A 14,368-nucleotide genomic window follows, 5' to 3' on the forward strand; every position below is an offset into this window, starting at 1 on the left:
CCCCCCCCATCCCCCCCCCGCTGATTACTCTGAAAAGCAGCCGCCACTGCTGCAGGCACAATCTCCTTTGACGGCTCTGCTCTGCCTCTGCCCTCCTTTGCTTGCTATTGGATGGGAGGGAGAGTGCAGCACCATCATTGGCTGCCTGGCTAGTTTCAACAGAGAGGGAAGGCACCTGCAGTGGAGGCACAACAAGGCTGCTGGGGGCTTCACATGGAGCAGACATGGATGCTCCCCCCTCCCCCCACCTGGAGAGGAATAAGAGGGCATGAGGACAGAGAACATCTCCACTGTAAGTCCCTTTTCTTACACCGCTGACCTCCGCACTGCGTCACCTTACTGACCTCCGCACTGCGTCACCTTACTGACCTCCACACTGCGTCACCTTACTGACCTCCACACTGCTTCACCTTACTGACCTCCACACTGCGTCACCTTACTGACCTCCACACTGCTTCACCTTACTGACCTCCACACTGCGTCACCTTACTGACCTCCACACTGCGTCACATTACTGACCTCCACACTGCGTCACATTACTGACCTCCACACTATGCATTTATTGTTATCGCTTCCACCCTCCGCCGCTCTGCTGGGCCCGGCCGGCCGCACCGAACAATCTGCAAGCATCTTTGCAGAACGGTCCTTTCTTTTTGAGGGACCCATCAGGGGGGCAGGCTTGCGATGATCGCAAGTACGATCTGCCTGTCCAAGATGGGCAGATCGTACGTTTTTAAATTACTTTACAACCCTCGCAAGACAAAAGTCTTGCGAGGGTTGTAAAGTGTATGGACACCTTTAGAGTGTTCTCTATGTCTACAAACACAAAGATATTGAGGTTATGTTTACCTGATTATTAAAAGGTAAGCTGTGAACAATGGAAATCAGTTCATTTCTGATTTGTAACTGCTGTTCCAAAGTTGTTTTGTTGTCTTCTGTATATAATCGATTGAGGATTGTGGTCAATAAGACAACGTAGTTTCGAATCTCAACGTGATTTCCCATTAACACAAGCATAGAAAGATTTCTCAAGCCTTCTTGAAATCTAGGTGAAAGATAAAAGAAAATGTGCAGCTGTAATTCAATGTAATAGAAATTAATTAATAATTAATTTTGATGAAAACAAATGCATTGTCGGAATTTCAGTCTACAATTTGCATAACAATATTATATATAGCAGGGGATATAGCAGGGGTCCCCAAATGGCAGACCCTGGTCCAGACACAAACCAAGCAGCAGTCCCGTCTGGACCGTGATTGCCAACCTGTGCTGGGTCTCCCCTCCTCCTTAGCCATTGGTTGTTAGGACCGCAGTGTTCCGATCAACCAATGACGTTATTGTGTTCCCCACCTAGCATGAAGGAGGACAGCCACTCCCAGCTATGTTCCCAGCTATGCTCTATACACACACACACACACACATAATATAAAATGTTACATGTATAAAATAAAAGTAATGTTTTATGTTATGTGAGATTGGTGTGCTTTTTAGCCCCATTTTATTGCGTTACTTAAGGTAGCCATACACTATGCGAATTTTGGGTGGTTCTTGAAGTACCGGCTGAAATTTGCACAGTGGGTGCCCCTGTTGGCACCCTTTCGGCAAGCATCCCTCGATTAACTGATCAAAGGACCCGGTCAGAAAATCTTTGTACGAACAGAGCTGGCAGCCAATGAGCTGCCACCTCTGGGTGTTCTGACACTGTCAGAATACAAAAGAAAGAGCGAGGATTCTTCGAACAACGAACTCATAGCTCTGTTTTGCTCTGGTTTTTTCACTCAGCTTGCGGGTTGAACGAAAAAATAGAGCAGTGTATGGCCAGCTTTAGTTTATAAATCTAAGGTACTAAGAAAAAAATGTGAGGACAGTAATACACAGGGGCACTGTGAGGGCTCGTTCACGCCAATGCAGTGTGTTAGTCACACGCATCTGTGCGATTAACATTAGAAGTGCACCGAAATGGAAAAATGGAAACAAAAAAAAATGTCAGGCCGAAACCAAAAATGTTTTTTATTTAATTTTTTTAAATATTAAATTTTTATTTATTAATTTTTTTATTGAATGTTTTTATTTTTTACTTTACTTTTAGGGGGTTCGGGGAAATATTGTGGGTCTAAACAGACCCCTGATATTTCCCTTTTAAAATAGAAAAAGAGATTGAGGCCGCAGGGTCCTCAATCTCTTTTTCTGTATCCACAGTTATAAATGAACAGGAATCCTCTATACTCAAAGCGCTCTCCTCCCGCAGCGCTCGGCCGCCTGCGACACTTTCTGTTCTCCCCGCTGGGACACAGAGCAGCGCCCATTGGGGAGGAAAGAAACCAGGGATGTGCAGCTGTTTCGGCAGAAAAATTGCACTTTCTGCATTTAGCCAAAAGTGCCATTTTCGGATGATATGTGCGCAGGCAGGCCCCTCGCCCACAGTGCGATCGCCTGCATTATCGACCTTGTGGGCACCCCTGCACTACTGCATACCGCATTCACTACTTTTTTAAACTGCATTGCAACAGACGGTATTGCAGTACCAGGTATTGCCGTGCGGTCAAGTGCACCTGCCATAATGTAACGCACAATAGGTGCATGGCAGTGTGCAATAAATGCATGGACAATTAACACACTGCATTGGTGTGAACGTGCCCTTTAGGAGACAACCAATGTAAGGGGGCACTCTGATGCGGACAACTAATTATTATTTGTCCCTATCGGAGTTCGCCCTTACATTTGTTAACCACGTCAGAGTGCCCCCTTACATAGATTACAAAAGTAAGGGGGCACTCTGATAGGGGCAACAAATGCAAGGGGCAATCCGATAGGGACAGCTGATGTAAGGGGACACTCTGATGAGGACAACCAAAGTAAGAGGGCACTCTGATGGGTGGGGACAGCCAATGTAATGATCGGGACAACAATTTTTTTAGTTGCCCCCATCAGAGTGCCCGCCTACATTAGTTGCCCCCATCAGCATTCCCCCTTACATTAAATACAACATAAAGGGGCACTCGGATGGTGACAAGCAATGTGAAGGTGGGCACTATGATGGGGACAGCTAATTATTGGTTGGAGTTCCCCCTCTGGCCACTTTTTCCAGTGCAGCCCCAACACCAGACAAGGCGATTTGCCATATTACGAATCAGTTCAGCTAACACCCCCACCACGATGCAGTTGTGTATGCTGAAAAGAAGTACTGCATGGAGGCTGCAACTGCATCATTCTGTGCTGTCCCCATTGAACTTAATGAAATGTCACTCGTGACATTTCAACAAAGTTCTAACAAAAAATAACGAAAAATCGGTGTGAAGCTCCCCTATCAGTATATCAGCACTGTGCATGGGAACACACACCAGCAGGTGTGAATGCAGCCTAAACGGCGGACCATGGTCCAGACACAGACTGAGTGACCGTTCTGTCTAGACCCGCGATTCGGACTTTGGCTTGAAGGAAATTTTACTCACTGGACCTGCTTCAATTTTAATTCACTACCCCTGATATACAGGATTATGTGGTGTGTGACCAGTTTAAGACTTACAGTTCAACCTCCGATAAAGTATTTGATGTATTCCTGGAGACAACTGGATGCACGGTCACATTCAGTGGACATGGCTGAGTTTGTGATCCAAAAGCATTTGTTATTTGAGTGAAAACTGTGACTGTAAAGAAAAACATGTATTATTTTATTATATATTATCTCACAAATATATATTTACACATTTTTAGCCTTTAGGGCCTGCTTCAATAAGTGCATTTGAAAACTGTATATCAGCAGCACACAGTGACAGACCCACCTCCTCCAACTAACTCACTAACTGCCCAGATCATCGCCAATCCCTTCAAAGACAAGAATGATGCAATTTGCCATGAAATAACCACTGTCAAGACATCTCCCACTCCAAATACACCTTGTCTTCCACCACATACAATACTTTCATCATTTGGCTGTGTTACCACAGATGAAGTTGCTACTCTTTTGTGCAATTCACACCTAACTACCTGCCCCCTGGACCCCACCCCCCTACTCACTGACATATCAACATGGATGTCACACCACTTCCTCAACTTCATTCTGTCCAAAACTGAGCTTATAATATTTCCTCCTCTCCGTGTCCCCTCCCCTGACTTCTCCATCACAATCAGCATCACTATGATCAACCCCTCCCCTCAAGCCAGGGTTCTCGGTGTAATCCTTGATTTATGAGCTCTCCTTTTTAATCCCACATCCAATCACTATCTAAATCTTGCCGACTTAACCTCCGTAACATTTCCAAAATTCACCAGTTTTTAACAAATGACACTGCAAATCTTTTAATTCACTCCCTTGTAATCTCTAGCCCCGACTACTGTAACTCCCTCCTTGCTGGCCTTCCACGAAACAGGCTATCCCCACTTTAGTCTATCATGAATGATGCTGCCAGACTCATCCATGTTACCAACCATTCGGTGTCCACCTCCCCTCTCTGCTAATCTCTCCACTGGCTCCTACTTGCCCAATCTCCACTGGCTCCTACTTGCCCAACCAATAGCAATTCAAAATACTAACAACATACAAATCCATCTACAGCTCTGCCAGGTACATCACCTAGCTCATCTCAAAGTATCACCCAAACCATCTTCTCTGCTTCTCTCAAGACCTCCTGCTCTTTAGCTCTTTCATCACCTCCTCCCATACTCGCCTCCAGGACTTCTCCAGAGTGTCTCCCATCCTCTGGACTCCCTACCCCAATCTGTCCACTTACCTCCTACTCTGTTCACCTTTAGGTGATTTTTGAAAGCTCATCTCTTCAGGGAAGCCTATCCCACCTCAACATAAAAACTGTCCTTTTACTTCTTCCATTAACTGATCCCACACAATTATTAGGTTTTGTATCACTTTACTCTCCTACTAGATTGTAAATTCTCACGATCAGGGCCATCCTAACCCTCCTGTATTGAAATTGTATTGTAACTGTACGGTCTCCCTCCATTTTGTAAAGTGCTGCGCAAACCTTTGGTGCTTTATAAATCCTGCATAATAATTTAATTGGGTAATTTCTTACACATATGAGGAAAACACCAATAATATTGGGGGAAAGGTTCAGTCTAAACAATTACCAAATCAAGTTACTATGTGATGCACAAGCCTCAAAAAGTAAAAAAAAAAAAATATATTAAACTTCCTCTACCTTCAGTGATTGAGCCAAGCCCTCTTTTTATTGTGTCTCACATGCTCCCAGACATTGCATTCTTAAGCAGGCAGTGTTGTCAATCTAGAAAGCAGTGGGCAGAGCTAGATGTAGCCAGAAACACACAGTTCAGTAGTAAAGAATGCAACAAATCCTGCTTTCCCATCATGCAGTATGTAGTGGCATGGCATGGTTTATATGTGACAGCAGTCTGGCATTTGGATTTTTATATAGAAAATTTTTTGCACCAGTTGTAAACAATGACATGACTTGGGTATTTGAAAAATAAACACTCTGTGTTTCTAACTACTGACCTCTGCACTCGGTGCGTTCCTTACATCTGACCTCTATGTGTTACTTACTACTGACCTCTGCACTCTGTGCGTCACTTACTATTGACCTCTGCACTCTGTGCATTCCTTACATCTGACCTCTGCACTCAGTGCATTCCTTAATTCTGACCTCTGCACTCAGCGCATTCCTTAATTCTGACCTCTGCACTCAGCGCATTCCTTAATTCTGACCTCTGCACCTTGTGCATTACTTACTACTGACCTCTGCACTCTGTGCATTACTTACTACTGACCTCAGCATTCTGTGCATTACTTACTACTGACCTCTGCCCTCAGTGCGTAACTTCCTTCTGACCACTGCACTCTGTGCGTTCCTTATCATTGACCTCTCCACTCTGTGCATTCCTTACATTTGACCTCTGCACTCTGTGCGTTCCTTACATCTGACTTCTGCACTCTCTGCGTTCCTTACATCTGACCTCTGCACTCAGTGCATTCCTTAATTCTGACCTCTGCACTCTGTGTGTTTCTTAATTCTGGCCTCTGCACTCTGTGTGCTCCTTATTCTGGCCTCTGCACTCTGTGTGCTCCTTAATTCTGGCCTCTGCACTCTGTGCGTTCCATGAGATGTCACTAAAAAAAAAGTATACAGCGATGTGTCAGGATCGGCGCATCAGCACTGTGCCAGGCACTGCACACAAGCTGCTGTGCGATGTAGTGCAGTGGCTGGTGAGAATGGGCCCTTTCAGTAGAGCCAGTAGATATTATTACTGGTTAACAAAACTAACCACCCAAACATAACTGACAGTGAAAACTAACTCTAAATCTGTTGTCATCTATCTCTTCATAGTCTAAAGGTGCCCATGCACCTATCGATTATTGTCCGGAAATCATCCACGGATGGTTGTTTGAACAATAATCGATCAGTTGATGGGAATCCAATGATTTTTTTTTTTTTAACTGTACTCCTGTCTGAATTTCCTCGAGCGGTCAGACTGAAAACGTTTTTCGAATCACATCAATAAAAAATAAAAAATCGCAACATGAACACTGCACATGCGCAAACGAAAATCAGTTCTGTCGATCGACTAAATTTGGTGAGTAGGTATTGCTAACGAACGACAATCGCAGAGTGTATGGCCAGCATTCGATGGAAAAATGACTTACCTTGATATCCACTACCTGGATCCCCTGATGGCAAATTAAAGTAGTATTGAATATCTCTTCCTTTATACAACATTTTCCTTGATAAATCCCCCACTTGGTAGCTGAATTCATAGGAAAGGTCCTGAAACCATAATTATATTTACATGTACAGTAGGTATTAGACACTATTTTGAAGCATTAAAGCAAACAGACTGATGGCAAGCATTTTTTAAACCACTTCCTCTGAGCCTAGGTTGTCCTGGACCTGCCCGAGCCTGTGACTGGACTGTAAAAGGAGAAGCACCTCAGTAAACAGCTTATCTTTCTGTCACTCTGCATTTTCTTTATATCACCATGCTTCTTGTCAGCACATAAACAGATTGGTTCCTTGTACTGCTTCTTCCTCTCACACTCCGTCCCTGCTGTACATGGACTGCTAGAGGCTGAGGATGAATTCAGGTTCTTACACTGTTTGCATTAAAAAATGCATTTAGTGATGTATTAATAAATAGACAGCAGCATTCATTTGTATCTTATATGCCTAGAATTCAGCCTAATGTGCCTAGAGTTCAGCTTTAACTATAGACAGCTCAGTTTTTAAAGTAAAACACACTTCATTCCCTGGCCTGTATACCAGCTAAGTGTTAACATTATAATGGCAGGTTTCTGATCTTTTGTTGTATAGGATGAAATATAATTTTGTGTATGTCTAGGCATATAGAAAATCAGTAACACTTTGTCATTTTCGTTGAAGATATCAGCTGTGGTTCCAACAGGGCTTGCTTTGAGAAATGAGACATAAATATGGCACATTTCATTTAGAAAATTCCAATTTTCAATTAGAAGCAGCAATTTCCTTGCAGATGGCAGGATTCATGGAGCAGAGATGGGGTTTGCAGTGACAAGGTTGCAATGCAACCTTAAAGAGACCTTGTCGCCAGACCATTAATTTGAACCAAATTTTCCAATCATATTATGTGCATTGAATGTAGTAAATGCATTTTATTTACCCGTTAGATCACATTGCAAGTGAATAAATATCAATTATAGAAAGAAAAATTGGTGCAAGTAAGAATTAAAAATAACTGATTTCCCTGTGTTTTTACCTGCAATTTTTTAACAGGGAACAGGGTCGATTGTTCAGCATGAATAGTGGGTCTTTCAGTCTTTTGACTACAGTTTAGAATAAACTTCTTGATTTGTTCTAACTATATAGGTAATTTAGAGAAAATTACATGGAGTTTAAGCTTTCATTATTTTAACTAGGGTGAAGTTATGTCACATACCTTGGAGAATGCCCACGGAGTTCTAAAAACCGAGCTGATCTTTCATGAATATTTTAAGCTGAGCTGGGTTTCAGAAACCAGGGTTGCACCTACCCATCTCCCATGCCCAATGATTGCTCAGCGAGGTTGCCCTTCATTGATATGGAGCAGCATATAAGTGGGAGAAGGGGCAGGCCAATGTGACATTCATGCAGGCATCTTGTAGTAGCAGTTGTACATGTATGCTGACAAATTAGAATGCTTAAAAGAGAAGCTTATGGGGTAAACATTTTATCCCATAGTTCTCTTAAGGATCACGGGAGGAGATATACTAACGTCCTCACGTGACCCAAAGTTCAGTATATAGCGAGCTACAGCTTGCTATATACTGAGAGTGCAGCAGCCAGGACGGGTCCCAACAATACTGTCGAGAACCTCCCAGCTGCGTGAGTGACAGCGGGCCCTGCCTATCTAGAGACAGAGTAAGCTGTGCCCACCCCTTCCCCCATCCGTTCCTCCAGTCAGTGCTGGAGGATCAGAGAGGGCAATCCGCTCTCTGCAGGGAGATGATCGGAAAGTAAGCGAGTGGCAGTATGTGTTCGCTCACTTCCCGATCAATAGAGCCAAAGTGTGACAGTTTCAATGTCACACGTCGGCTCTAACTATGAGGGTGAGTGAAAATCACTCACCTCATAGTTGTCCCTTTAAGTGCTGCCAAAAGAAGCTCTATCGGTTCAAAAAAATACCATATTTAATTTATCATCGCAGTTTAAAAACAGAAAATACTAGTTTGGGTTAAACCTTGGATACACATACATGTATAACGATCAGATTACAAAGTGTTCCGTGCCTGTAAAGCTACTCTTTCTACTCTTACCTCTTTGCCTGATGTGCAGAAGATGCTGAAAATTGTAAACACTTCAGTGCCATATCTGGGTTGAACTTGGCAAGTAATTTTCTGAGACATTTCATTGACACTAAGGTACAGTTGTGATCGTCCAACTTTTTTTCCATTATATCCTAGAAAAAGAACCAGAAAATAATTTTAACATAAAAGGAAATGCCACGTCCTAATACCAAATATTGCTTTGGCTTGTTGGAAAACAATAATTAAAAAAAGAAATATGGGGTGTTTTTCCCCATAGTTCTCTTTAGGGTCTTGGGAGGACATATACTAGTGTCCTCCCATGACCCAAAGCTCAGTATATCGCAGGCTATAGCCCAGCTTCTTTGTCACAGGTCGACTCTAACTATGAGGATGAGTGGAAATCACTTCCCTCATAGTTCTCCTTTAAGTAAATAAACTCGAAAACTGCCACTGTGTGGAGCACAATAATCTGGCAAGGAAACAGGAAACAGGGCGGATTTTAAATAGAAGGCCAAAGATCAGGAGCAGGTGCGGCTCATTGAGAAGCTTAGTATGTAGGACTATAGTATTGATACAGCAGACAGATAAGGGTGTCTGTGTTCAAGGGTAATAATGCAGTTCTTCTTCTAGGGAAAGTGCTGAGAGGGCTGGAGGCTTGGAGGTAACAAGCCCAGCTGGAGCGGGAGCTGGGAGACCCAGGTTCAAGGCCAGACAGCCTCAGTCCCTGACATTAAGCTTGTTTTAAAGCAGTGGTTCTCAACCTTTCTAGGGCCGGGACCCCTTGGTAACATTTGCCAAGTTGTGGTGACCCCCAACGGTAAAATTTAGGGTTGACGCGGCTGCTGCAGCGACATCTGGCGGCGTGGCGGGAGAACTGACACTGCAGCGTTGCAAGAGGGCTGAGGAGGACTCTCACCTAGCACAGCAGAAATCACACAGCGACCCACAGGTAGAGAACCACTGTTGTAACAGCTAAAATGGCAAACCATATAACACAAGCCGAGTGTGTCAGCTTTTATTATTAATAATAATGATGATAATCACTAGATGGGGACCTGATGGAGAACTGCAGGTCCCCCTCTGCTGATTGACAGCAGCAGTGGGCGGGTGCTAGTTTGCTATTGCAAAGTGAAATAGCCAATAGGAATCTAGCTATGCATTCCAATGCTGATTTATTTATTTTTTTCTGACTTACGGCGGCCGGGGCTCCGATGTCAGAAATAAAAAAACGATCGCAGCGAAAGGTTTACTCTGCTCGATCGAGCAGATTAAACCTTTCCGGGAAAAAGTGTTTCTCTCCTGGACGGCCGGGAGTTGCTATCTAATAGCGGGAGACTCCCGGTGACCCCTGGCAAATTGTCATTCAACCCCCGAAGGGGTCCCAACCCACAGGTTGAGAACAGCTGTTTTAAAGCAACCAAATAGGGGGGAAATACTTAAGAAATACATTAATTTTAAAATATTGTATGTATTAAGTGATGTTGATTTTTAATGTTGGAAAATAAATAAAATGTTTATAGTAATATGAAACTGTGTTTTTGCCTCATGTAAACCCCATTTTATGTATACGTTGGTATCATACATTAGCATCACCTGACAGTCACCTTTTGGACCTTTCTATGAAGTCATAATAAGTGCTTCCAACCATCACCAGTACTTGTTATCACACTTGGGGACAGCTAGGCAGAGTTCTATGCACATACACAACCATCCTGCTGCAGGGATCCACATCACTTCTCAGCCAGAGACCCTGGGATGGTCCAGGGGATCACAACCTACCAGTCTCCCATTGGGGCAGGTAGGTGGTACATAATTTCCCTCCCCTTCCCTCCCTCTGCTGCCATGAGTGCCAATAAGCCTAGTAAATATATACATCAGACAAAGGTGTTTGGGGAGGTACCTTTTGTGGGGGAAGGGGGGCCCTTAGCATAGCACCCTTCCCCCAGTGCTAAAGGGCATATGCATTGGAAGGTGGCTGCACACTTGTTGTGACTTTTTCCATTAAGATACCAATTGGCATGCCTTGTGTGCCCTGTGTTCCAGGCTGGTTATTTCAATAGGGAGCATGCAGTTTTGTTTTTTAACCATGCTGGGCCGCAATACGTACATATACTGCAGCCTGCAGAAGTGGTTATACCAAGAACACAGCTGCTGCAGCCGTGTTCTTGGTGTCATTTTAAACAGCTGGCGGGGCCCTCCTTACCATCTTGTCTTGAATTGTATTGTGATTGTAATGTCTTCCTTATATAGTAAAGCGCTGCGCAAACTGTTGGTGCTCTATCAATCCTGTGTAATAATAATAATGTTGGAGCGAATGTACAGCTAATGTTCCACCTTATCCTTTATAAATATACTCCTATGTATAAATATACTCTTCCTTTTGCTTGGTGTGTAGTATGAAGATAAATTTAGGAACAGGAATCGCAGACTACAAAAATCATTAAATATCAGAGGTTAGAACAAAGTTATTTACACTGTTTTTATGGTCATGATGTATTAATATCAGGGGTTTAGGGTCCAGTCACATCTTGGTGTGTTGCCTTAACCACTTGCTGTCTGGGGCATTTTCTTACTATTTGCACACACATGATAAAATATACATTTTTGGCTAGAAAACAGCTTCAGACCCCCGAACAATGATATATGTTCTGAAAGCAGAGGCCCTGTAGAATAAAAAAATGCTAGTTGCAATTTTTTATGTCGCAATGTTTATCAAACCAGTATTTTTAGAATAAAATAAAAATGTAATGCACATAAACATAATATAATACTAAATTTTGGTAAAATATGAAAGATGGGGTCACGCCAGGTAAATAGATACCAAACATGTCAAGCCTTAAAATTGTGTTCGCCCTTGAAGCCGCAAAAAAAGTAAATATCCAAAATTTCCCATAGGGAACATTTTAAACGCTTTTACCGCTCATCACTTTAGTGCTAACAGTGATTGACAGCACTAGAATTATTGCTCTCACTCCAAAGTTCGCGGAAATATGTAACATGTGTAGCACAATTGTCGTTTTCGCACGAAGGCGCACAGACGTGTGTATGTGTGTGCACTTGGGGGGCGGGGGACTTCAAAATAGTTTTTATGCATTTTTTTTATTTTCTTATGTTACTTTCATTTTTCAACACTTTTTTTTTTTTACACTAACCCTATTGCTATCACATGGGGGATAACAAGCACCCTATGTAATAGCAGATAGGGTGTGACAGGTCCTCTTTATGGAGACAGATCTTTCAGATCCCTAATGTCACCTAGGGACCCCAAAGAAGGTGAGGAAGCAGAGATCTGCTTCCCCAGCTTCATCACCTGGCTCTGAGAGCCGGAGACTGTAAAAGTGACACTGGAAGTGATGTAATACACATAACTTCCGGGTCCAGTGATCGGTGAAGAGATCAGCGGCTGGAAGCCGCTGAATCTCTCTCCGATCATTGTGGGGAGACCCACCGAGCTGCTTCCGGGCGCAGCACTGGGACAGTGGTGCCGGGGAAGACAACGCCGGGCGCATGTTACAAAACTGGCGCAGTTCATTCTCTATATTTTATTATTAGTCCAGTAGACAAGATGTAAAACAAACAAACAACTGAGTATTGCAGTATTTCTATTCAGGTCAGAAGCAATACTAATCAACATGACAGAGTACTGCTTAAAACAAGAGAAAGTTGTTAGGGGGAGGGTGAGTGGGGTGTCATAATATGTTGGCCCTGGGAGTGAGAAGTGCATCCTGATAACCAAAAGACAGAACAAATAAACATAGGATTACCAATAAACCCTAAACAGATCAGATCAGTGATATACGACATACATAGGACATCATGATGTTCTGTATATTCATAAAAAGTTCTGGTAGTGTGTCAGGAAGCCAGAATCCACATTAAGTCCCTCCTTTATAGTGTTGATATGTATAATCATTTTAATTTTAAATGTTTTCCTTTCATTAGAGTTTTTAAAATTCCCTTTCAGTACTTTAATATTGAGGGTTTGGATGGAGTGATCTTTCTGGGAGAAGTGAGGTCCTACTGGGGATCAATATTAATTTTCCTTGTGGTTATTGCTTGAGCTGCTATGTAGGTTCATCCTGAGATGCAGCTTAAGCAGTGGCGTACTACCACCATAGCAGCCTACGCAGCCGCTATGGGGCCCGGGCCAGAAGGGGGCCTGGTTGGGAGCAGGAAGGGATCCTTAATTTCCGTGAGGCCGCAAGTCAAAAACTGTGCACAGCCGAACGAAAACTAAAGATACCCGGAATCCTCTCCCCTGCCACAGTACAAAGCGGGGGAGGGCGGAGTTATCTCCTGCCTGTGTTCAGCTGGTGGAGAAGCAGCGGAGTGAGAGCGATCTCTGAAGGAAGGACTGCCGACAGGTAAGGGGGGGTCCAGCTGAGAGGGACTGCAGCTTCTGTTCATATGACATCTACTGAGCTGCAGGAGCTATTAACATTGGCCGCGGCTCATTCATATGCTAATTGCGGAATTTGCATATCAATGAGCCGAGATATTCCTATGCAAATCCCGCAATGCCTCATTAATATGCAAATCGCCCTTTCCACTCCAAGGAAGTGGTTGGGACAGGGGGGAGAGTCAGGTTCTAAAGTTGTAGAGTAGAGAAAGCAGGATTATGGCTTGTTCACACTATATAGGGGTGTGGTGGTGTATTGAAGTCAATGGCACCACAGCCACGCCCCCTGCATGCAGTGTGATCGCCCGCACCAGAATGCGTGACACATCAGTGCCTGCGTTGCGGTCTAGCGTGATCAGAAAAACTGCTGCATGCACTAGAACACAGGGGGGAATTTACTATGTGAAACAGAGCGTTCCAGCAGCTAACCGCGCTGGAACACACTGTATATGATGTAAACAAGCCCTTAGAACTGGCCAGAGAAAGAGAGGTGAGATGCTGTGCATCCACACTGCCCACTCACTCCGTTTACCCACCCACACTGCCACCCACTCTGTTCACCCACCCACACTACTACCCACCACACAACCCACCCACTCTGTGCACCCAGTCTGGGAAGTTCAGGTCCACCTGGAGTCCATGGCCAGCATTCCAATACTCTGAGATATACACCTGGGAAATGTTGGTAGATTCCCGGGATGGGGCTGAAGGTAAACCCAGGGCCGCCTACATCAGTCGATGTGATGGAGCAGTAACCCAACATCTGCCCACCCTTTCTTTCTCTTAGCTGCCCCCTCCTTGCTCACTCTTCCCATGTCCTCTTTCTGGTCTGTTTTCCACCTGGTTCGCTGGACCGTCTCCGACTTTTTCTTCCTGTTTTCGAATCCTCTCTATTCTTCTTTACACTTCTCTGTCTACTTTCCCTACTCCTGAGGCCATGTACCACACACGATGTTTGAGTTGAACAGTACTAATCCGAAGACACTGTATAACCCCATGTGGCCTACGTGGCACAGAACTCTAAAAAACTTTCCTTGTAGCTCTTTTTCAACTGTTGTAACTGTAAGCAGAGATGGGGATGCATATGCACTCTTAACTTGTCTATGTAATAAATGCCTTACATATATTATGCAGCAACGGCCCGCTGCAATGTCATAGGGCCTGAAATTTTCACTTTTATGTGGTAGTACAATATCTACATGGTTCTAGATTTAATATGTGCATCTCTATAACTTTTGCTG

General features: G+C 43.8%; 1 protein-coding gene across 1 annotated transcript in view; it reads right to left on the reverse strand.

Moving 5' to 3' along the window:
* LOC108797079 (polycystic kidney disease protein 1-like 1) overlaps nucleotides 1–12,237 on the reverse strand; it is a 15,981-nt gene extending 3,744 nt beyond the window's left edge. Inside the window, exons 1-5 of the mRNA XM_018568645.1 lie at nucleotides 12,177–12,237; nucleotides 8,738–8,880; nucleotides 6,617–6,737; nucleotides 3,527–3,647; nucleotides 850–1,045 (exon numbers count right to left, since the gene is read on the reverse strand). Of these exons, the coding sequence (XP_018424147.1) occupies nucleotides 850–1,045; nucleotides 3,527–3,647; nucleotides 6,617–6,737; nucleotides 8,738–8,880; nucleotides 12,177–12,237 (642 nt within the window). The remainder of the gene's footprint in view (nucleotides 1–849; nucleotides 1,046–3,526; nucleotides 3,648–6,616; nucleotides 6,738–8,737; nucleotides 8,881–12,176) is intronic.
* Between the last annotated feature and the right edge of the window lie 2,131 nt (nucleotides 12,238–14,368).

Source organism: Nanorana parkeri, unplaced genomic scaffold (assembly GCF_000935625.1).
Source record: "Nanorana parkeri isolate BGI_ZX_2015 unplaced genomic scaffold, ASM93562v1 scaffold1223, whole genome shotgun sequence".
In the NCBI taxonomy this organism is placed as follows: Eukaryota; Metazoa; Chordata; class Amphibia; order Anura; family Dicroglossidae; genus Nanorana; species Nanorana parkeri.